The sequence below is a fragment of the Neovison vison genome, chromosome 9 (genome assembly GCF_020171115.1).
Source record: "Neovison vison isolate M4711 chromosome 9, ASM_NN_V1, whole genome shotgun sequence".
In the NCBI taxonomy this organism is placed as follows: domain Eukaryota; kingdom Metazoa; phylum Chordata; class Mammalia; order Carnivora; family Mustelidae; genus Neogale; species Neogale vison.
The window spans coordinates 90,747,852-90,766,237 of NC_058099.1; the positions used below are offsets into that span (position 1 = coordinate 90,747,852).

The following is an 18,386-nucleotide window of genomic DNA, read 5'->3' on the forward strand; positions in this document are numbered from 1 at the left end:
GGACATGTGCAATTAACAACTAAAGAAGTCTTAAATATATCCAATGCTTTAAATGCCATGAAAAAAATAAAGTAAGGGAAGAAGATAGAGAGGAATGATGTATGGGCTGCTCTTTTATATACCAATGGGCAACTAGCTCACTGAGTGGGACTTGTATGTAGGTACAATCAGAAAACAAACCTGTTGTTCCATCACCTGCCCATCCATAGCCATTTGGAGAGGAGAATTCTTTCTTATGCTCCTTGATAAAATAAAGGACAATTGCCAAGACCTCTGTGACCACTCTCAGATAATACAAACATCTTCTGGCTACTTCTGTCCCAAGAGGAGTCTCACTGAAGTAAGTAAAATCCTCAGTACCCATGTATGAACCAGAACTTCATCTGAAATGAAAGACTCATTCCTGTAATTTAGGTCAGCTATGGCCTGACATATGTCAGTGGGAAAGACGGCACAGCTGACTTCTTCTCAATTGTCCCTCTTAAACTTCTTCCCTACTCCTCAACTCCCTCTGGCTTCTTTAGGGTTTATGATGTGGGAGTGGGGATACAAGGAAGGAGAGAGGTAAATACAAGAAAGGTGGAAGTATAATCTTGTTTTGGTTTCCTCTGGGCATGTCTGTTGTCTGACCCTCTCTGGCACCGATGGATGTTCAAAGGTGAATTTCTTGAGTGTTCTGCAGATGTTGAGATCCCTTCTGGAAACACCCAGTGGTTATGCTCCATGACACAGGGTGTCACTGTCCTGCCTCAGCCCCTGGGAATCCAGTCACTGTCCCTCCCATTCCTACAGGAGCGGCTCTTGGGCAGGTTCTGAAACAGCTCTCTGTCATCTTTCTCTTCTATATCTGATCCCCAAAAGCCACCTGCAGGCCTGAGTACTCCATTATCCTTGTCTCATCAATGATGTACATGTAGCTAGTTCCCCTCTCTCTGCTCTGCTGCTTTGGAAACATCACCAGCACCTCATACCTCTAACTTCACCAGGCAGATGAGACTCACAGTACGCCTTTTCCAAAATACTGTTTTTCTACCCTCAAACCCTTCTTTTGGTTTCTCGGCTTTCAATCCTCTTATAATCCCTCATGTGAGTACCGGCCTAAGGGAACCATCTTTGAGGGTCTCACCTAAGTGGCCTAATATTTCACTTTGGCACATGGGATTATGGATTTATTTGTGGAGATTCTCAGCTAAAATTAAGACCAAGAAATTCCTATTTAAAATACTGTTACAAATAAACAGTGCTCACATTAGCCCCAGCACCAGCACTGAAGGTCAAGGAGCACTTCATACAGTGGAACAGAAATGCTGGGGGACAAAAAAAGCAACCATTCAGCAGAAATACTGCAAAAATCCAAAAATGCTAAGAAGACATGTAGGAAAGGAAACAGGGAGGAAACAGGGGCTACCTGGCATGTGCGTGGACACAACTCAGGAAACAGGACAGAGGTTATAGATAGGAGATGAGAAACCAATGTCCCCAAACATGCCCAAGCCACAGCAAAAAAATAATCAGGTTCATTTTCTGCAAGGAGGATGCAGTGTTTGGGGGGTAAAAAGGCCCCGGGCTGGGAGTGGAACAACTTGGCACTCCAAGAGACAGTTTGAGGAATATTTAAGATCTTAGACGCTGGAACCAGAGGGAAAAATAGATTTTAATTTTTAATACACTTACTTGCTGTTTGACTTTGAACAAGTGATTGAGCTTCACCTGGCCTCGGTGTCCTCGGTGCTAGCCTGAACAGTTGTCCAGAGGAAGAAATGAGGCGGTGTTCATGTAACCCTCTTACTGAATCGATCCTTTCCATCAGTAGGATGCAATCATGAAGCAACTTCATTTTTAATCAAGCTGCCTCTTCCATCCCACATGGATGGCTGGTTCTTCCCTTTCACTTAATGGGAATTTTAAATGAGTCCCTTAACTTTTCTAGGCCCCTCAATCTTGAGAAGGATCTCATTTTAGTTATGAAATTTTCCAGTCCAGTGAAATCATCAAAATTGCTAACTGTATTAGATTTAAGCTTCTCACCTTCCCAGCTGGGTGCTGCTTTAGGCAGGGAATCCTGCAGCAGGTGGGCCTTGCTGTTTCACAAGAGTCAGACACCTGGACCCTATGCTCTGAGGTCCAGGATACACATATTAATCTCTCTGATTTCCTTAAAACACCTCTCACCTGAGGAAGAAGGGACATGTGTCCCACAACGAAATAAATCCTTCTTGAACTCTAGTCTTCAAGGACATAATCACTCATACTGGCCTAACCTATTTTAGAATATCTTAGCAGGTCCTGCCTAGATGGTCTAGCATCTTGCTTTAAGATGTGTGTTTTTCACCAACTAGTGAGAGTATTCTAGTGTTTAGGTCTCTATCAAAATTCTGTGGCAAGAAGAACTCATCCATCCTTCTGCTACATCTAGCATCACACCTGACATATGAAAATAGGAAGACTCTATATCTATATCTCCCTCCTTTTTACACCTGGGACCTTAGGTGAAATCATTTAAAATCAGTGGGTCTGGGTTTAAAACTAGAATAATACCCTTCTTGTGGGCAGAAGACATGAACAGACATTTCTGCAAAGAATACATCCAAGTGGCCAATAGACACATGAAAAAGTATTCAACATCACTTGGCATCAGGGAAATACAAATCAAAACCACAGTGAGATACCACCTCACACCAGTCAGAATGGCTAAAATTAACAAGTCAGGAAACGTGCATGGAGGTTCCTCAAAAAGTTGAAAATATGGGGCGCCTGAGTGGCTCAGTGGGTTAAAGCCTCTGCCTTCGGCTCAGGTCATGATCCCAACATCCTGGGATCGATCCCCACGTCAAGCTCTCTGCTCAGCAGGAAGCCTGCTTCCCTTCTGCTCTCTCTGCCTTTCTGTGATCTGTCAAATAAATAAATAAAACCTTTAAAAAAAAAGTTGAAAATAGAGCTACCCTATGACCCAGAAAACGCACTACTGGGTATTTACCTTAAAGATACAAATGTAGTGATCCAAAGGGGCACATGCATCCCAATGTTTATAGCAGCAGTGTCCACCACAGCCAAACTATGGAAAGAACCTAGCTGTCCATCAACAGATGAATGGATAAAGATGATGTGTATATATAAACAAAGGAATTATGAAGCCATAAAAAACCAAAATCTTCCCATTTGCAATGACATGGATGGAACTAGAGGTATTATGCTACGTGAAATAAGTCAATCAGAAAAAGATAAGTATCATATGATATTTATCATATTTATATCATATGATATAATCATATCTCACTGATATGAGGAATTTGAAAAACAAGACAGAGGATCATAGGGGAAGGGAGGGAAAAATGAAACAAGATGAAACCAGAAAGGGAGACAAACCATAAGAGACTCTTAATCTCAGGAAACAAACTGAGGGTAGCTGGGCAGCGGGGAGGAGGCTAGATGATGGACATTGAGGAGGGCATGGGCTATGGTGAGCACTGTGAATTGTGTAAGACTGATGAATCACAGACTTGTACCCCTGAAACAAATAATATATGTTAATGAAAAAAATTTTAAAAATAGTACCTTTCTTTCAACTTTGTTATGTTGTTAAGAAGAGCAAGAAACACCATTTCCTTACACCACACTCGAAAATAGACTCAGAATGGATGAAGGACCTCAGTGTGAGGAAAGAATCCATCAAAATCCTGAGGAGAACACAGGCAGCAACCTCTTCAACCTCAGCCACAGCAACTTCTTCCTAGGAACATCGCCAAAGGCAAGGAGGCAAAGGCAAAATGAACTATTGGGACTTCATCAAGATCGAAAGCTTTTGCACAGCAAAGGAAACAGTTAACAAAACCAAAAGACAACTGACAGAATGGGAGAAGATATTTGCAAACGACATATCAGATAAAGGGCTAGTGTCCAAAATCTATAAAGAACTTATCAAACTCAACACCAAAGAACAAATAATCCAATTAGGAAATGGGCAGAGGACATGAACAGACATTTTTGCAAAGAAGACATCCAGATGGCCAACAGACACATGAAAAAGTGCTCCACATCACTTGGCATCAAGGAAATACAAATCAAAGCCACAATGAGATACCACCTCACACCAGTCAGAATGGCTAAAATTAACAAGTCAGGAAATGACAGATGGCTGGCAAGGATGCAGAGAAAGGGGTACCCTCCTACACTATTGGTGGGAATGCAAGATGGTGCAACCACTCTGGAAAACAGCATGGAGGTTCCTCAAAAAGTTGAAAATAGAGCTACCCTAGGACCTAGCAATTGCACTATTGGGTATTTACCCTAAAGATACAAATGTAGTGATCCGAAGGGGCACGTGCACCTGACTGTTTGTAGTAGCAATGTCCACCATAGCCAAACTCTGGAAAGAACCTAGATGTCCATCAACAGATGAACGGATAAAGAAGATGGGATACACACACACACACACACACACACACACACAATGGAATACTATGCAGTCATCAAAAGAAATGAAATCTTGTCATTTACAACAACGTGGATGGAACTAGAGGGTATTATGCTTAGCAAAATAAGTCAATTGGAGAAAGACAACTATCATATGATCTCCCTGATATGAGGAAGTGGAGATGCAACATAGGGGGTTTGAGGGATAGGAAAAGAATAAATGAAACAAGATGGGATCAGGAGGAGAACAAACAATAAGATACTCTTAATCTCACAAAACAAACTGAGGGTTGCCAGGAAGAGGGGGGTAGGGAGAGGGTGGTGGGGTTATGGACATTGGGGAGGGTATGTGCTATGGTGAGTGCTGTGAAGTGGGTAAACCTGGCGATTCACAAACCTGTTCCCCTGGGGCTAATAATACATTATATGTTCATTAAAAAAATGAAAAAATTATTTTAAAAAAAAAAGAGGAGCAAGAAACAAGATGGGTGAACAAGTGCTTTATACACAAAAAGTCTAGAAAATGTAACTTACTATTAGGATATAAGAATAGCAATTTTGTCAGAAACAGTTGACCCTTTGACCTATTTTCATTCCTGTCTATTATATCTGTAAACCTGGAACAATAAGGACAAGGTTTCAATGACCATGAACAAAAGTCATAGAGAAGGTAAATATTATCTTGTTTCCACACCCTCTATTAGACCTGAGGTTTGATTGCTGTAACATGTATAATGTACAGAATGAAAGTTTGAGATTCCTACATCTCACAATTCACTTCATCTAACTTTCTCCCACAACCCAGAGACCAAGAACATTTTCATTTGGAAGTCAAAAATAAATGTTTTTCTAAGAGTCAAAGATGCTAAGTACATGCCAGGCAATGTGTGCTTTGCCCAACTTGCTCTTGTCCTGACCACATAGCCCCATAGCTTAAGAAAGCAAGGCTAAGCTGGGTTTGGTGGAGCAGGGCTGAGTGGCTACCGACAGAGTTGAGTATCAGACTCAAGAACCCCTCCATGAGCTGGCTACTGACCCAAAAGGCAGCCTGGTGCAAAGGCAAGAGGCCAATGTGGAAACTGAGGAAACCATCAGAATGCCCTTGAGGTCTGAGCTGTAGGGAAAAAGGACACTGAGCAGTACAAAATCAGGATGCAAGTAAGACACTGGTGTATGTGAGTGAGAGGGAGAGAGAGAGAGACAGAGAGACAGAGGGGGAGAGGGGAGGGAGGAGGACGTCTTGTTTTAGAGCTCTCTTGGTTCCTGTAAGTATCCTTGATTCCATTTCCAGGCAGCTGCATCATTATAATAAATGTCCATTTTCCCGGCTATCCTTATTATTCTCTATCCACTGTAACTATAAAAGGCAGGAAGGAACAAGCGTTAAGCCCAGATAAGCTAATTGATTCCCATCACCCTGGAGACCTGAGAATCTTCAAGACTCATGTCCAGCATAGATTTATGGATCTTCCTAGGCTTGCCCTATTTCAAAATAGCCCTGGTTTTGGGGCAGGGTGTGATACAAACCCAGTCTTCTCAACACATTTGCATCTGCCTAGTCAAATTACCAGCTCTTCAGCCCCAAGACCATCCTATAAAGTTGAACTGAGTCTTCAACTAGCCCAAAGTTCTTGACATTGTAGGACACAATTTGGGAGCTATGGAAAGGTGAGCTCCTGCCTTATGGCAATTGGGTAGGCACCTAAATAGCCAAGGAGTAACCCACTCGTGGCAATTCAAAGAGAAGTACTCATGCAGTGAACATTCCTTTGGGAATGGCATCACACAAACGTTAGGAGAATAATACCAGCATGTTTTAATAACTCACAACTCTACCACCTTACGAAAAATATAAAGGACTTGAAATCAAGGAACTAGATTCAAAGTTTCACTTTTCCACTCCCTAACCGGGGACTTTGAGTAAGTCACTTAACCTCTAGGACTTTCTCCCCCTCTCTAGAGTAGAGATAATACCACCTACTTCACAGCGTTGTTGTGAAGTTTAAAGGAGACATATGATGTGACAACAGCATCATAACAGCACGAACAGTATCCTGAGCACTTGTGATATGCCAGGCACTAAGTTAACCACTTGATATGCTTTATCTCATTTAATTTCTCCAATAACCTTATGACTAAGTCACCTGCCCAAGTACCCAACACAGCATGGAGGGGTGGTGCCAGCAAAGAACTCCTCCCTTTATTTTTCCATGTTTCACTAGGAGGAAGATTCCCGATCTAAAGAAATCAGAAGCAACTACTTACTGGGGGTTCATCAGTTCCAAGTCGCCAATATGTTGAATTACACAGTTTTTTTATGTCCTCAGGACCCTCTACATCATAATCTTTTGGATAGGCTTCTCTGTCATGGTGCCTTAAAAAATAAATTAGAATCTGTTAGGTGGTGAGGTTTTTTTTTAATTACATATTGCATTTAAATTTTTAAAAAATTATCCAATGAAAATGTACTATATTTGTGACATTGTTTTAATTATAAATTCACTGGATGTGGGACATATAAAGTATTTTCCATCTCTTTTCAAGTAACGCTGAGGGTACTTCTTAAAAACAATGCAGTACATGTGATAAAACTAATAATATCATAACAACAATATTTATCCAACACAACAATTACTAAGTGACTCCAATGAAGTGAACCTTATTTAATAATGTAGATTAGTTACCAAAAGCAAATTCTAAAATAAGATATGGTAATAAATTAGAAAGGCAAATTGCCACTTTAGCAATTTTTTCTACCATTTTAATTAGAAGTTTTTTTTCAAAATGAGAAAGAGCAAAGTATCTGCTCATATGGACTTATAACATGTGCTTCCTGCTTCTAAAGAGGGTTTAAAGGAAGCTGACAATAAAACATAAGCTGGAAAAAACATGTAGACAGAAGAGGGGAAAAAAAATTCCAAACATCTTGACTAAAAGTGTGGATAGAAATAATAATATAGGAGGGATTTGGGAAGAGGGGAAGAGAAAGGAAATGGAGTGGCCTGCAGCAGAAGTAGCTAATTTTACAAAGCTTTCTTCGGTAAGATAAAGGAAACTGAACCCAAACATCCCTCAGAAGGGGCCTTGCTATTGAGGGATACAGGGCTAGGACTGTGTAAGGGATACTGAGGAACCTATCCATCCATCCATCCACCCATGTACCCAGCCAGCCATCCATCCATCCACCCAGCCATCCAGCCATCCATCCACCCAGCCAGCCATCCAGCCAGCCATCCCATTGTCCACCCATTCAGTCAATACTTTAAGTACCTACTATATGCCAGGCAGAGGATGCAATGGGACTAAGCCTGATGCAGTCCCTGCCTTCATTGCTCACGCTCTGGTGAAAGACACAAGAAAATTCTACAATGTGGGCACAGGGTCATGGAAGCAGAATGGTATCCACTCATCTGGATAGGGAACTCTAATCTAAGTCAGGAGGCCCTTTAGGACCTGAACCCCCACCTCATTCCACTATATGAGGACTGGGACCCTGCACTGCATTCAAAATACAGCCTTGTCTTTCTGCATCTGAGATGAGAGCAGAACACTGCATAGAACACAGCAGCAAGGGAGCCGGGGTGGTGCAGTAGAGCCCAGACATGCGAACCCTCTCCTTCTTCACATCTGAGCATTAAATTGCAAAATACTAAAAGCATTTTGGTACCGTATCAAAGCATTTGGTACCATACCCTCCCAGGAAGCTCTCACTTTAGTCCTTAGGGGGAATACTGAACAACATCAAGAACCAGGGGTGGTAGAGTGAATGGGGCCAGGGGTTTGAGTCATTGCTCATGTCCTAGCTGTATGACTTTAGGCAAGTCACTTAATTTTTCTCTGTTTCCATTTCCACATGTGTAAAATGAGGACAGATATAATACCAATAAAATTTTTGCAAAATGAAAAATACAAAAGCAGAACATCCTTCAAATACTGTAAAGTATCATAAACATCCATGTATAATGAATACTAATCCAGCTTTAAAAAATTCTGGTGTACAATAATTGCAACTTTATTTTTTTCTTAATTGTAATTAATTTCTTTGCCAAGTGCTCATATTGCTAAGATGGAAAAACCTTAATCTTGGTCAATTCTGGATCTCTTCCCACTCTCAAGGGCCTGTGTGGTGCCACATGCCAAGAATTCATCTTTGTTGTTATCATCTCTCCCTGCTGACATCGGTGGAAACCTCCTCATTCTCCTGTGGTCTTCCATTATGGATGCATGCAAATCTCTGCTATACCCTTCTGGTCCTGCCACATAGACTCCTGCTTAGACTGGCACTCTGCCACAAGCGTGCCATTATCTAGGCCAACAAGAATCTTCATGTGTCCCTCTCCACCTGTTCCTGGAAAACAGATGCCATCCCTGAGTTGTCTGCCTAGCCCCTCAAGGTTTCATGTCGTCCCCTGACACTGGGTTTGGAGGACACCCCCCCCCCCCACAGTTCAACAGCTCCAAAACCACTACCCTGGGAATGGATGGCTAGGCAGTGATAGGTCTCATCTGCTCAAGAATTTCTAAAGCTTTAACCTTTCCAATTTAGGGTCCCAGACACACACACACACATTTTCAACTTCTCTGCTACCCTCCGTCTTCATTCCACGAACTCATCTATCATGAGACAGGGTAGCCCGGCTCTTCACCTGTTCTTTCAAATCTATGGTATCATCCTAAGACCCAAGCTTTTGAATCCCAAACCCAAGAATTTGGTGTTTTTGTTGCCTGCTGGGTCTTTCTTCCCTGAGGTAATAAAACCAGAATATCTCCCTGGGAGCATAAGAATGAAGAGGAAAAGCACAGTTAACATTTCAGTGTGTGATCCTAGTGCCTACTTCTTCACAGGCCACAGTGGGCACAGTGCCCAGTGTCCAGAGTGTTTTAAAACATAGGAGTGTCTTAACTATTTTTCAATCAGCGAAAAAGAGAATATAATACATCTTAGATTGTATCCATCTTTATGCCAATGTAGTTATAAACTATCATTTTTAACTTTTTTTAATGGAGGAAGGAGCCCATGAAGGCAAAGATGTGTCCATGAAAGTCAGAATGTACAATATATTTTAAAGTTGTATTATAACTAGATTATTACAAAAGATGCAGGTATGTTCCTTCACTTAAAGCAATCTCAGTCCTAAAAGTCCAGCACTGAAAACATGAATCTACAATGAAAGTCTTTCTGTGGAAAACGGAGCTAATACACATGGTCTCCCCTAATGCCGGCCCAGTTGCCCACAAATAAGCCAACAGTCTACAGGCTCTGAGAGATACACAGCTAAAGAAGATCTGCCCCTACTTCTAAGAGACTGCCAGCCTCACAAAGAGGAATAAACATGCTAAAAAAATTATAAAGTATATAAAATATAATATAAAAGATAAAGATGTTTAACATGTATAAAAATACATACACACACACACACACTTTATATAGCCTTGTTCTCCTTGTTACGTGCATTTATTGACAGTCACCATACATACATACAACAGCCATAACCTGCCATTTACTGCAACAGAAATTCATTATGAGAAAATAATAAAAATAATAGTAAAATTTACAATGTCTTTGGAGCAGTAACTTTCAAACTTTTTCAGTACAGCCCTCCTCACCCCAGCCCATCTTGAGGCACAGGCCAATGTCTGAAGACTTTTTTGGTTGTTGCATCAGGGTGGGTGGGTTGTTACTGGCCTCCAGTGGGTAGAGGCCAGTGATGCTGCTAAACATCTTACCATGCAAAGAAACCGCCCCCCCCCATAACAAAGAAATATCTGGCTCAAAATGTCAAAAATGTCAAGGTTAAGAAAGTTCCAGGGAACAGTTATATACCAGACTTAGATCAGTGGTTCCCAAAGGTGTTTCATAGAGCAGCAAAATATTCCCCCCAAATTTGTAGAACCAACATAAAACTGCCAACTTTTGTTTTGACAGAAGCATTAAAAAAATAAAATAACCATCTACCACCTTTAATAGGAAGACCTCTAACACCAGAGATAAGTAAAAACAATCTCAGAGTCCTTTAAACTGAATAAATTTAGCTACACAAATAACTTGCTACATTGTTTTTACAATTCATCTTATCACCTTGGATTAGTAATAAGGTCATTGTTGACCAGTACTGGTCTAGTCTACTGACTGACTTCTGCGGATATTAATTTGTCCAGACATGAATTTGACAGCAGCTGGTCAGCAGTCAGTTCAAGGTCAAAGCTGCTTGAATACAGGTATTCCATGATGCTGACTGAAGGAAGAACTATGTCTTCCATGACAAGCATGCAGGTACTGGCTGACCTTCTTTCTGGGAGAAGAGTCCACAGGACTCCCTGCCATCAGTGCCAGAATCTTTCTTGACAAGCAGTCTTGCTTCTGCTTAGGACCTTGCTGTATCAGGGCCAGAGCTGAGTGCTGTGACTCTTTCTTTATATAAGAAATCTTTATGTAAGCCATCCTCAATTATAAGAGATGAAGCTTGCATTCTCTACTCTGTTGTGGAAGAGACAGTATGAATATGGATAGAACTGGGAATGGGGAAAGGACTGACAGGACAGGATCAGAGCTGCCAACTGTATGAAAAGGAGCTTGGAACTATAACCCTGTAGTCAAAAATGGCACTTAGCCTGCTACAGAGGGGATTAAGATCAATACAATCTAGTAGGTCAAAGATAGCATGAGCAGTGCCTCTTCTGGACAAATGCCCAACTTATGCAGTCAGCATGTAACTTCCTACCACCAACTCTGTATCACCTGAACGCTTGAGTCCTGTTCTTCCTATCTCTTCAGGCCTAATGTAGTCCCAAGAAATGCCTTGTCGGGAGAGACAAGGGTCTGTTTCTGGGGTCCTGAAGCTGGGGTTTCCTATCATAAGAGTTGGATGACTCCACATCAAATTTGATTGGCAAGCCCCTGTTGAATAAATACATACAGCCAAAAGTGAGTTGCAGAACTAAAGAAACGTGAGTCCAGAGCATTCTCGGGCAAGGACCTGCAGCTCCCCTCAGGCTGCCCCAAGCTAGAGCGGTCCAGCTCCCAACAGAGGACGGTGTGTGGTTAAGCCATAGGATTCCTGCTGCAGGAAAAGTGACCAAGTTGTACTCTAGTGGACCAAGTGACACTCATGTTACACTAAAGTTTACACATACTTTCCGTGGTCCCACGTCTATGTGGGAGCTTGCAACAAAGTGGAGGCTTGCAACAAAACTTGTATCTCTGCTCCACCTTTCACATTTTTTTTCTTTTTAATTATGCATTAATGAATTTGCCTTCTCATTAGACTCAGAGTATCTTAGATACAGGAATTATTCTTTATTCATCTTTGTGATCTCAGAGCCTAGCATAGTCTAAAATATTATAAATGCTCATTAAATCTTCACTGATTGATTGATTGAATGTTCTTACATTGTGTTACTGTCACCTTAATATAAATGTTGAAAGCAGAGGCTTTCAAATGTGTCCATAAAAATAAAAAGCATCCCAGCTCACGCTGCAAAAGCACATATAAAGAAGAAGTGATTATGCATATAGAGATGCTAGTCCTTTGCAACAAAAACTTGTCTCCAGAGGAATTATAAACCTACTTGCTGAATGGGAAAGCTCTCGGCATACATATGCATAACACTGATTGCAACGGGGGTGTGAATCTGAGCAATATCTGACATGAGAACAATGAAAATCCCAGCCCTTCGAGCTTCTAGTTCCTTGACAAGAGACACATTTTCTTTGCGGATTTCAAAGATGTTAAAAATGTTTTGTTAAGACTCCAGATGGAAGAATATATTAATTTTAAATTTTAGAATTATTAATGTAGTTCACAACTACTCTGTCAGTTATTATATTTTCTGATATAAATCTAACCCACACGAGAAGAGAAAGAGATCTTTTTTATTAGGTTTTATAAACATCTGCTATCTAGAACTTTAAAAGAAAATTACCCCAGAGAGTCAGCTCTATTTCCTGACACCTCAGAAGCATAAAGCCAATAGAATCAAAGGCTACAGAGAAACATTTGACAATGCTCTTTAAAGATTTCATGGGAAAATGATTTACATGCCAAAGTAATGTTATTTTAGTGGCACATTCATCAAACTGACAAATGAACACTTTTAGATGTATTTGCAGAGTTATAAGGAAAATCTTATGTCCTCAGGAGAAATGGTGACATATCAGATTTATGAAGAGGGTCTTTGGTTTTCAATGTCTCATGGTCTATGTGATTTGTGCATCTATAACCTGAAACCATGGAACTTGAATCCTAAACTGAACTCAAAAGAAAACCATCTGACAAAGGCCAGTACGTGAAATTTTCATTTTCATTTTCATTTTCTTCACTGGACATGTATTGAGGGCCATATATTGAGTGACATATATTGAATGAGTGAGACCCATCATTATTAAGGATTTTCTTCATAGGAAGTTTTCAGAAATAGGAGGCCCTATGGAGAATATTGGGAGGAAACAAAAAACAATATAGTAGTGGGAGCCTGTGTCTAAACAGTTTAAATGTCGTCAGTCTGAGTAACTGCCAAACACATGACTTTGAAAACAGCTGAAGGGACATGTATGAGACATGGTGCTACTGTAATTGGTTAATCTACCTGAAACATTTTCAGACGGAAACGAGGTCTAAGTACCTGGCAGTGGTGAAAACCAGGATTGTCCTGGCCAAATCAGAATTAAGACATTCCATTATACCATGTTTTGCCAACTGGATCTCACTGATCTTAAAATCCTAGGGTGCTTCTCGGGGTTTCTTTGATTCTCCCCTCCAGGATCAACTTATATCAACTGGCTAAAGACACTCGAGGAGGTAGAAGAGTAAGACTAAAGACAGACAGCATTTTTTAAAGTGTATTATATATTAGTAATTATAGTAGTCCAAAGAAAACCTTGACAGTATATCTTTTATAAATGGAATGAAGACCAGTTTCCCCCTTGCAAAACAAAAAGCAAACATCTGATGACTTGTATGAGCTCCTTCCCTATAGTCTTAAAATTACTTGTTGAAATAATTTGAATGAACTCTACTAGAATAATCTCAAAAGATTGTATTATATGAGCTTAAGGCCCATTATTTATTTATTTATTTATTTATTTATTTATTTATTTTCTGCGTAACAGAATTCATTGTTGATGCACACACCCAGTGCTCCCTGCAATATATGCCCTCTATAATACCCACCACCTGGCTCACCCAACCTCCCACCCCCCCCACACCTGCAAAACCCCCAGATTGTTTTTCAGAGTCCATAGTCTTTCATGTTTCATCTCCCCTTCCAATTTCCCTCAACTCCCTTCTCCTCTCCATCTCCCTATTTCCTCCATGTTATTTGTTATACTCCACAAATAAGTGAAACTATATGATAATTGACTCTCTCTGCTTGACTTATTTCACTCAGCATAATCTCTTCCAGCCCCATCCATGTTGATACAAAAGTTGGGTATTCATCCTTTCTGATGGAGGCATAATACTCCATAGTGTATATAGACCACATCTTCCTTATCCATTCGTCCGTTGAAGGCCATCTTGGTTCTTTCCACAGTTTGGCGACTGTGGCCATTGCTGCTATAAACATTGGGGTACAGATGGCCCTTCCTTTCACTACATCTGTATCTTTGGGGTAAATACCCAGTAGTGCAATTGCAGGGTCATAGGGAAGCTCTATTTTTAATTTCTTAAGGAATCTCCACACTGTACTCCAAAGTGGCTGCACCAACTTGCATTCCCACCAACAGTGTAAGAGGGTTCCCCTTTCTCCACATCCTCTCCAACACACGTTGTTTCCTGTCTTGTTAATTTTGGCCATTCAAACTGGTATAAAGTGGTATCTCAATGTGGTTTTAATTTGAATCTCCCTGATGGCTAGTGATGATAAACATTTTTCATGTGTCTGATAGCCATTTGTATGTCTTCATTGGAGAAGTGTCTGTTCATGTCTTCTGCCCATTTTTTGACATGATTATCTGTTTTGTGTGTGTTGAGTTTGAGAAGTTCTTTATAGATCCTGGATATCAACCTTTTGTCTGTACTGTCATTTGCAAATATCTTTTCCCATTCTGTGGGTTGCCTCTTTGTTTTGTTGACTGTTTCCTTTACTGTGCAGAAGCTTTTGATCTTGATGAAGTCCCAAGAGTTCATTTTCGCTTTGGTTTCCTTTGTCTTTGGAGACATATCTTGAAAGAAGTTGCTCTGGCTGATATAGAAGAGGTTACTGTCTATGTTCTCCTCTAGGATTCTGATGGATTCCTGTCTCACGTTGAGGTCTTTTATCCATATAGAGTTTATCTTTGTGTCCGGTGTAAGAGAATGGTCGTGTTTCATTCTTCTACATATAGCTGTCCAATTTCCCAGCACCATTTATTGAAAAGACTGTCTTTTTTCCACCGTATATTTTTTCCTGCTTTGTCAAAGATTATTTGACCATAGAGTTGAGGAGCCATATCTGGCCTCTCTACTCCGTTCCACTGGTCTATGTGCCTGTTTTTATGCCAGCACCATGCTGTCTTGGTGATCATGGTGTTGTAATAAAGCTTGAAATCAGGTAATGTGATGCTCCCAGTTTTTTTCTTTTTCAACATTTCCTTAGCAATTCGGGGTCTCTTCTGATTCCATAAAAATTTTTGGATTATTTGCTCCAGCTCTTTGAAAAATACCAGTGGAATTTTGATTGGAATGGCATTAAAAGTATAGATTGCTCTAGGCAGTATAGACATTTTAACAATGTTTATTCTTCAGATCCAAGAGCATGGAATGGTCTTCTATCTTTTTGTGTCTTCTTCAATTTCTTTCATGAGTGCTCTGTAGTTCCTCAAGTACAGATCCTTTACCTCTTTGGTTAGGTTTATTCCCAGGTATCTTATGATTCTTGGTGCTATAGTAAATGGAATCAATTCTCTAATTTCCCTTTCTGTATTTTCATTGTTAGTGTATAAGAAAGCAACTGATTTCTGTACATTGACTTTGTATCCTGCCACATTACTGAATTGCTGTATGAGTTCTAGTGGTTTGGGGTGGAGTCTTTTGGGTTTTCCATATAAAGAATCATGTCACCTCCGAAGAGAGAGAGCTTGACATCTTCATTGCCAATTTGGATACCTTTTATTTCTCTTTGTTGTCTGATTGCTGTTGCTAGGACTTCTAATACTATGTTGAACAAGAGTGGTGAGAGTGGGCATCCTTGTCGTGTTCCTGATCTCAACACGGCTATGAGCTTCTTCCCATGGAGGATGATATTTGCTGTGGGTTTTTTATAGATAGATTTTATGAAGTTCAGGAATGTTCCCTCTAGCCCTATACTTTGAAGAGTTTTAATCAGGAACCGATGCTGGATTTTGTCAAATGCTTTTTCTGCATCAATTGAGAGGACCATGTGGTTCTTCTCTCTTCTCTTATTGATTTGTTCTATCACACTGATTGATTTGCGAATGTTAAACCATCCTTGTAACCCAGGGATGAATCCCACCCGGTCACGGTGGATAGTCTTTTTAATGTGCTGTTGGATCCTATTTGCTAGGATCTTGTTGAGAATCTTAGAATCCATATTCATCAGCGATATTGGTCTAAAATTCTCCTTTCTGGTGTGGTCTTTGTTAAGGCCCATTTTAATGCACACTTCTGTGAACCCATGAGCAATACATATTGACTAGATATTACAAGGTTCTTTGGTTTCAAAGAAATTCATTTCATTCACATTAGAAACCAAGGAACAAGCCATTCTTCATAAACAGAATCTAAAGTTTAAATATTCTTCCACTATGAATATAGCGATACAAATGTGCATTTTCCCTATATCTTCCTAGAAATCATTCAAAAGTAACAAAGGAAATGGAAAAATTAAAAGCAAACCAGATTTTTGGCGAAGTCAGAAATTATAATTTCCTGATCACACTGTGCGCAAGGGCTCCCATACGCAGCAAAAATCCATTGAAAGGCAAGTAGAACCAAAGAATTTGTCAAAGACAACTGGAACAAGTTGAAAATACGAGGCTGTGAGGGAAAATCTCACTAACGAGACTGGCCAGAGTTGGGAACTCTTGGAGTGGCCCCAAATTATATTTCCATGGTTATGCAAATAAATTCACTGAAAACAATGGAAAATGCTAGATAAAATATATCATTTTTAAGTCCCAACACATTAAAAATATTTAAGAGCTGAAAATCCAGTGGGGAAATTTCCAGGTCAATTTTTGGATGAAATCCTATAACCAAAGTGTTAAATAGATTTTCAAAACATCCTGTCTACCGAGGCCTTCAAGGTATTTGCCAACACTGCTCATGGGCAATGACTTCAGGGCTAGAAGAACAAAAATCTAGCCCTAGAATGCACCTAGGAGTGAGTTTTATAAGAAAGTCTTCCATACGTTAATATTGTGCTCACCAATATTATTTTTCCTTATTTCCTGGGAATACAAGAGGTTAAAACTCCCAGCTCTCCTGCAGTTGGTGGGGCCATTTGACTAGTTCTGGATAACAAAATAAATATGAGTAGAAAAAATATATGTCCTTTCCATCACAGTGAAAGCTCTTGTATAATTCTCATTCTTTCTTCCCCTGACAGAGCAGTCAATGACTTTCTAGAGGATAGAGCCTGAATCAGCCTGAATCCCAGAGTATCTGTGCGGAGGAATGCCCACTCTTCCACCAAAAACTTACAGTTGACTCTGTGCGAGCCGGAAATAAACCTTTATGTGTTAAGCCACTGATATTCGGGGGGTTGATATCACAGATTAAGTTTGGCCTACTCTAACACAGAAATAAGTATCAGAATTGGGATGGGTGCTACTATAACAAAAATCTAAAGTATATGGGATTGGCTAAAAGTCAGGCAAAAACAACAGGAAGCTGATATTGCAGGGTGGAAAGGCAAAACATTTCATGATTACAGTAGGCAAAGAGTCAACTCACGTATCTAATGAGACAGAGAAAGAGATTGGGGAAAAGTTCATGAATCCCCTGTGTGAACTACAATTGTTTTTTCCCAATGTATTTTTTTTTTAAGATTTTTTTTTTATTTATCAGAGAGAGAGAGGGAGAGAGCGAGCACAGGCAGACAGAATGGCAGGCAGAGGCAGAGGCAGAGGAAGAAGCAGGCTCCCTGACGAGCAAGGAGCCCGATGTGGGACTCAATCCCAGGACGCTGGGATCATGACCTGAGCCGAAGGCACCTGCTTAACCAACTGAGCCACCCAGGCGTCCCTTCCCAATGTATTTTTAAAGGGAGAGAGGTAAATTCAGTTAATTGGCTGGTTTACAAAAAGGTAAAGGGAAACGAGAGAGTCCTGAAATTTGGGGTCTGAAATGTTAGAAGAGCCAGCCACTTTTAGATCTCAAAGAGTAAGAGAGAAAAACTCAGAAAGATCTTTTTGAGACAAAGTTCTATCAAAGCTGAGCCTTGCAGCAAAGTTCATCCCATTGTTAGATGCTCCCAGTGAATCAAGCTGCATTGAAGCAAACATCTGCCTAAGGAGACAGTCAAACAGAAATTCCCAGGGTTTCTGATTTCTGTAACTACAGCAGTCTCAAAGTGATATTCCAGGTATTTATTATAAGAGAAAAAATAAAGAAATACAGCAGAACTTCATCTAGAAAGAATTGAGAGCGGGCTATTACCAGTTAGAATTAACTGAATTCAAACAAATAAGCTTAGGAAATTCTTAAAAATTGTTCTTCCAAATAAGCCAGCAGTCTGAATTTAAAATCCTTTAACTGCTTGGTACTTAAAATATTCTTTGAGAGGCCCTTGGGTGGCTCAGCAGGTTAAGCATCCGATTCTTGGTGTGGTTCAAGTCATGATCTCACGGGTTGTGGTATAGAGCCTTCTCCCCGGATCTTCAAGCTCCGCATTCAGCAGGGAACCTGCTTGAGGATCTCTCCTCTCCTTCTGCTCCTGCCCTCTCCCCCGAGCACTCTCTCTCTCTAAAATAAACAAATAAATCTTTTGAAAAAATATTCTTTGGCCTCTCAAACTTCTGGAATTAGGAAATG

The 18,386-nt window shown here is 40.3% G+C and overlaps 1 protein-coding gene across 3 annotated transcripts in view; it reads right to left on the reverse strand.

Moving 5' to 3' along the window:
* The window catches only part of CFAP95 (cilia and flagella associated protein 95), a 167,695-nt gene that overhangs the window by 93,779 nt on the left and 55,530 nt on the right, over nt 1-18,386 (reverse strand). For all 3 annotated transcript variants that reach the window (XM_044265929.1, XM_044265931.1, XM_044265928.1), the window contains one exon: nt 6,679-6,787. In XM_044265929.1, coding sequence (XP_044121864.1) covers nt 6,679-6,787 — 109 coding nt within the window. The remainder of the gene's footprint in view (nt 1-6,678; nt 6,788-18,386) is intronic.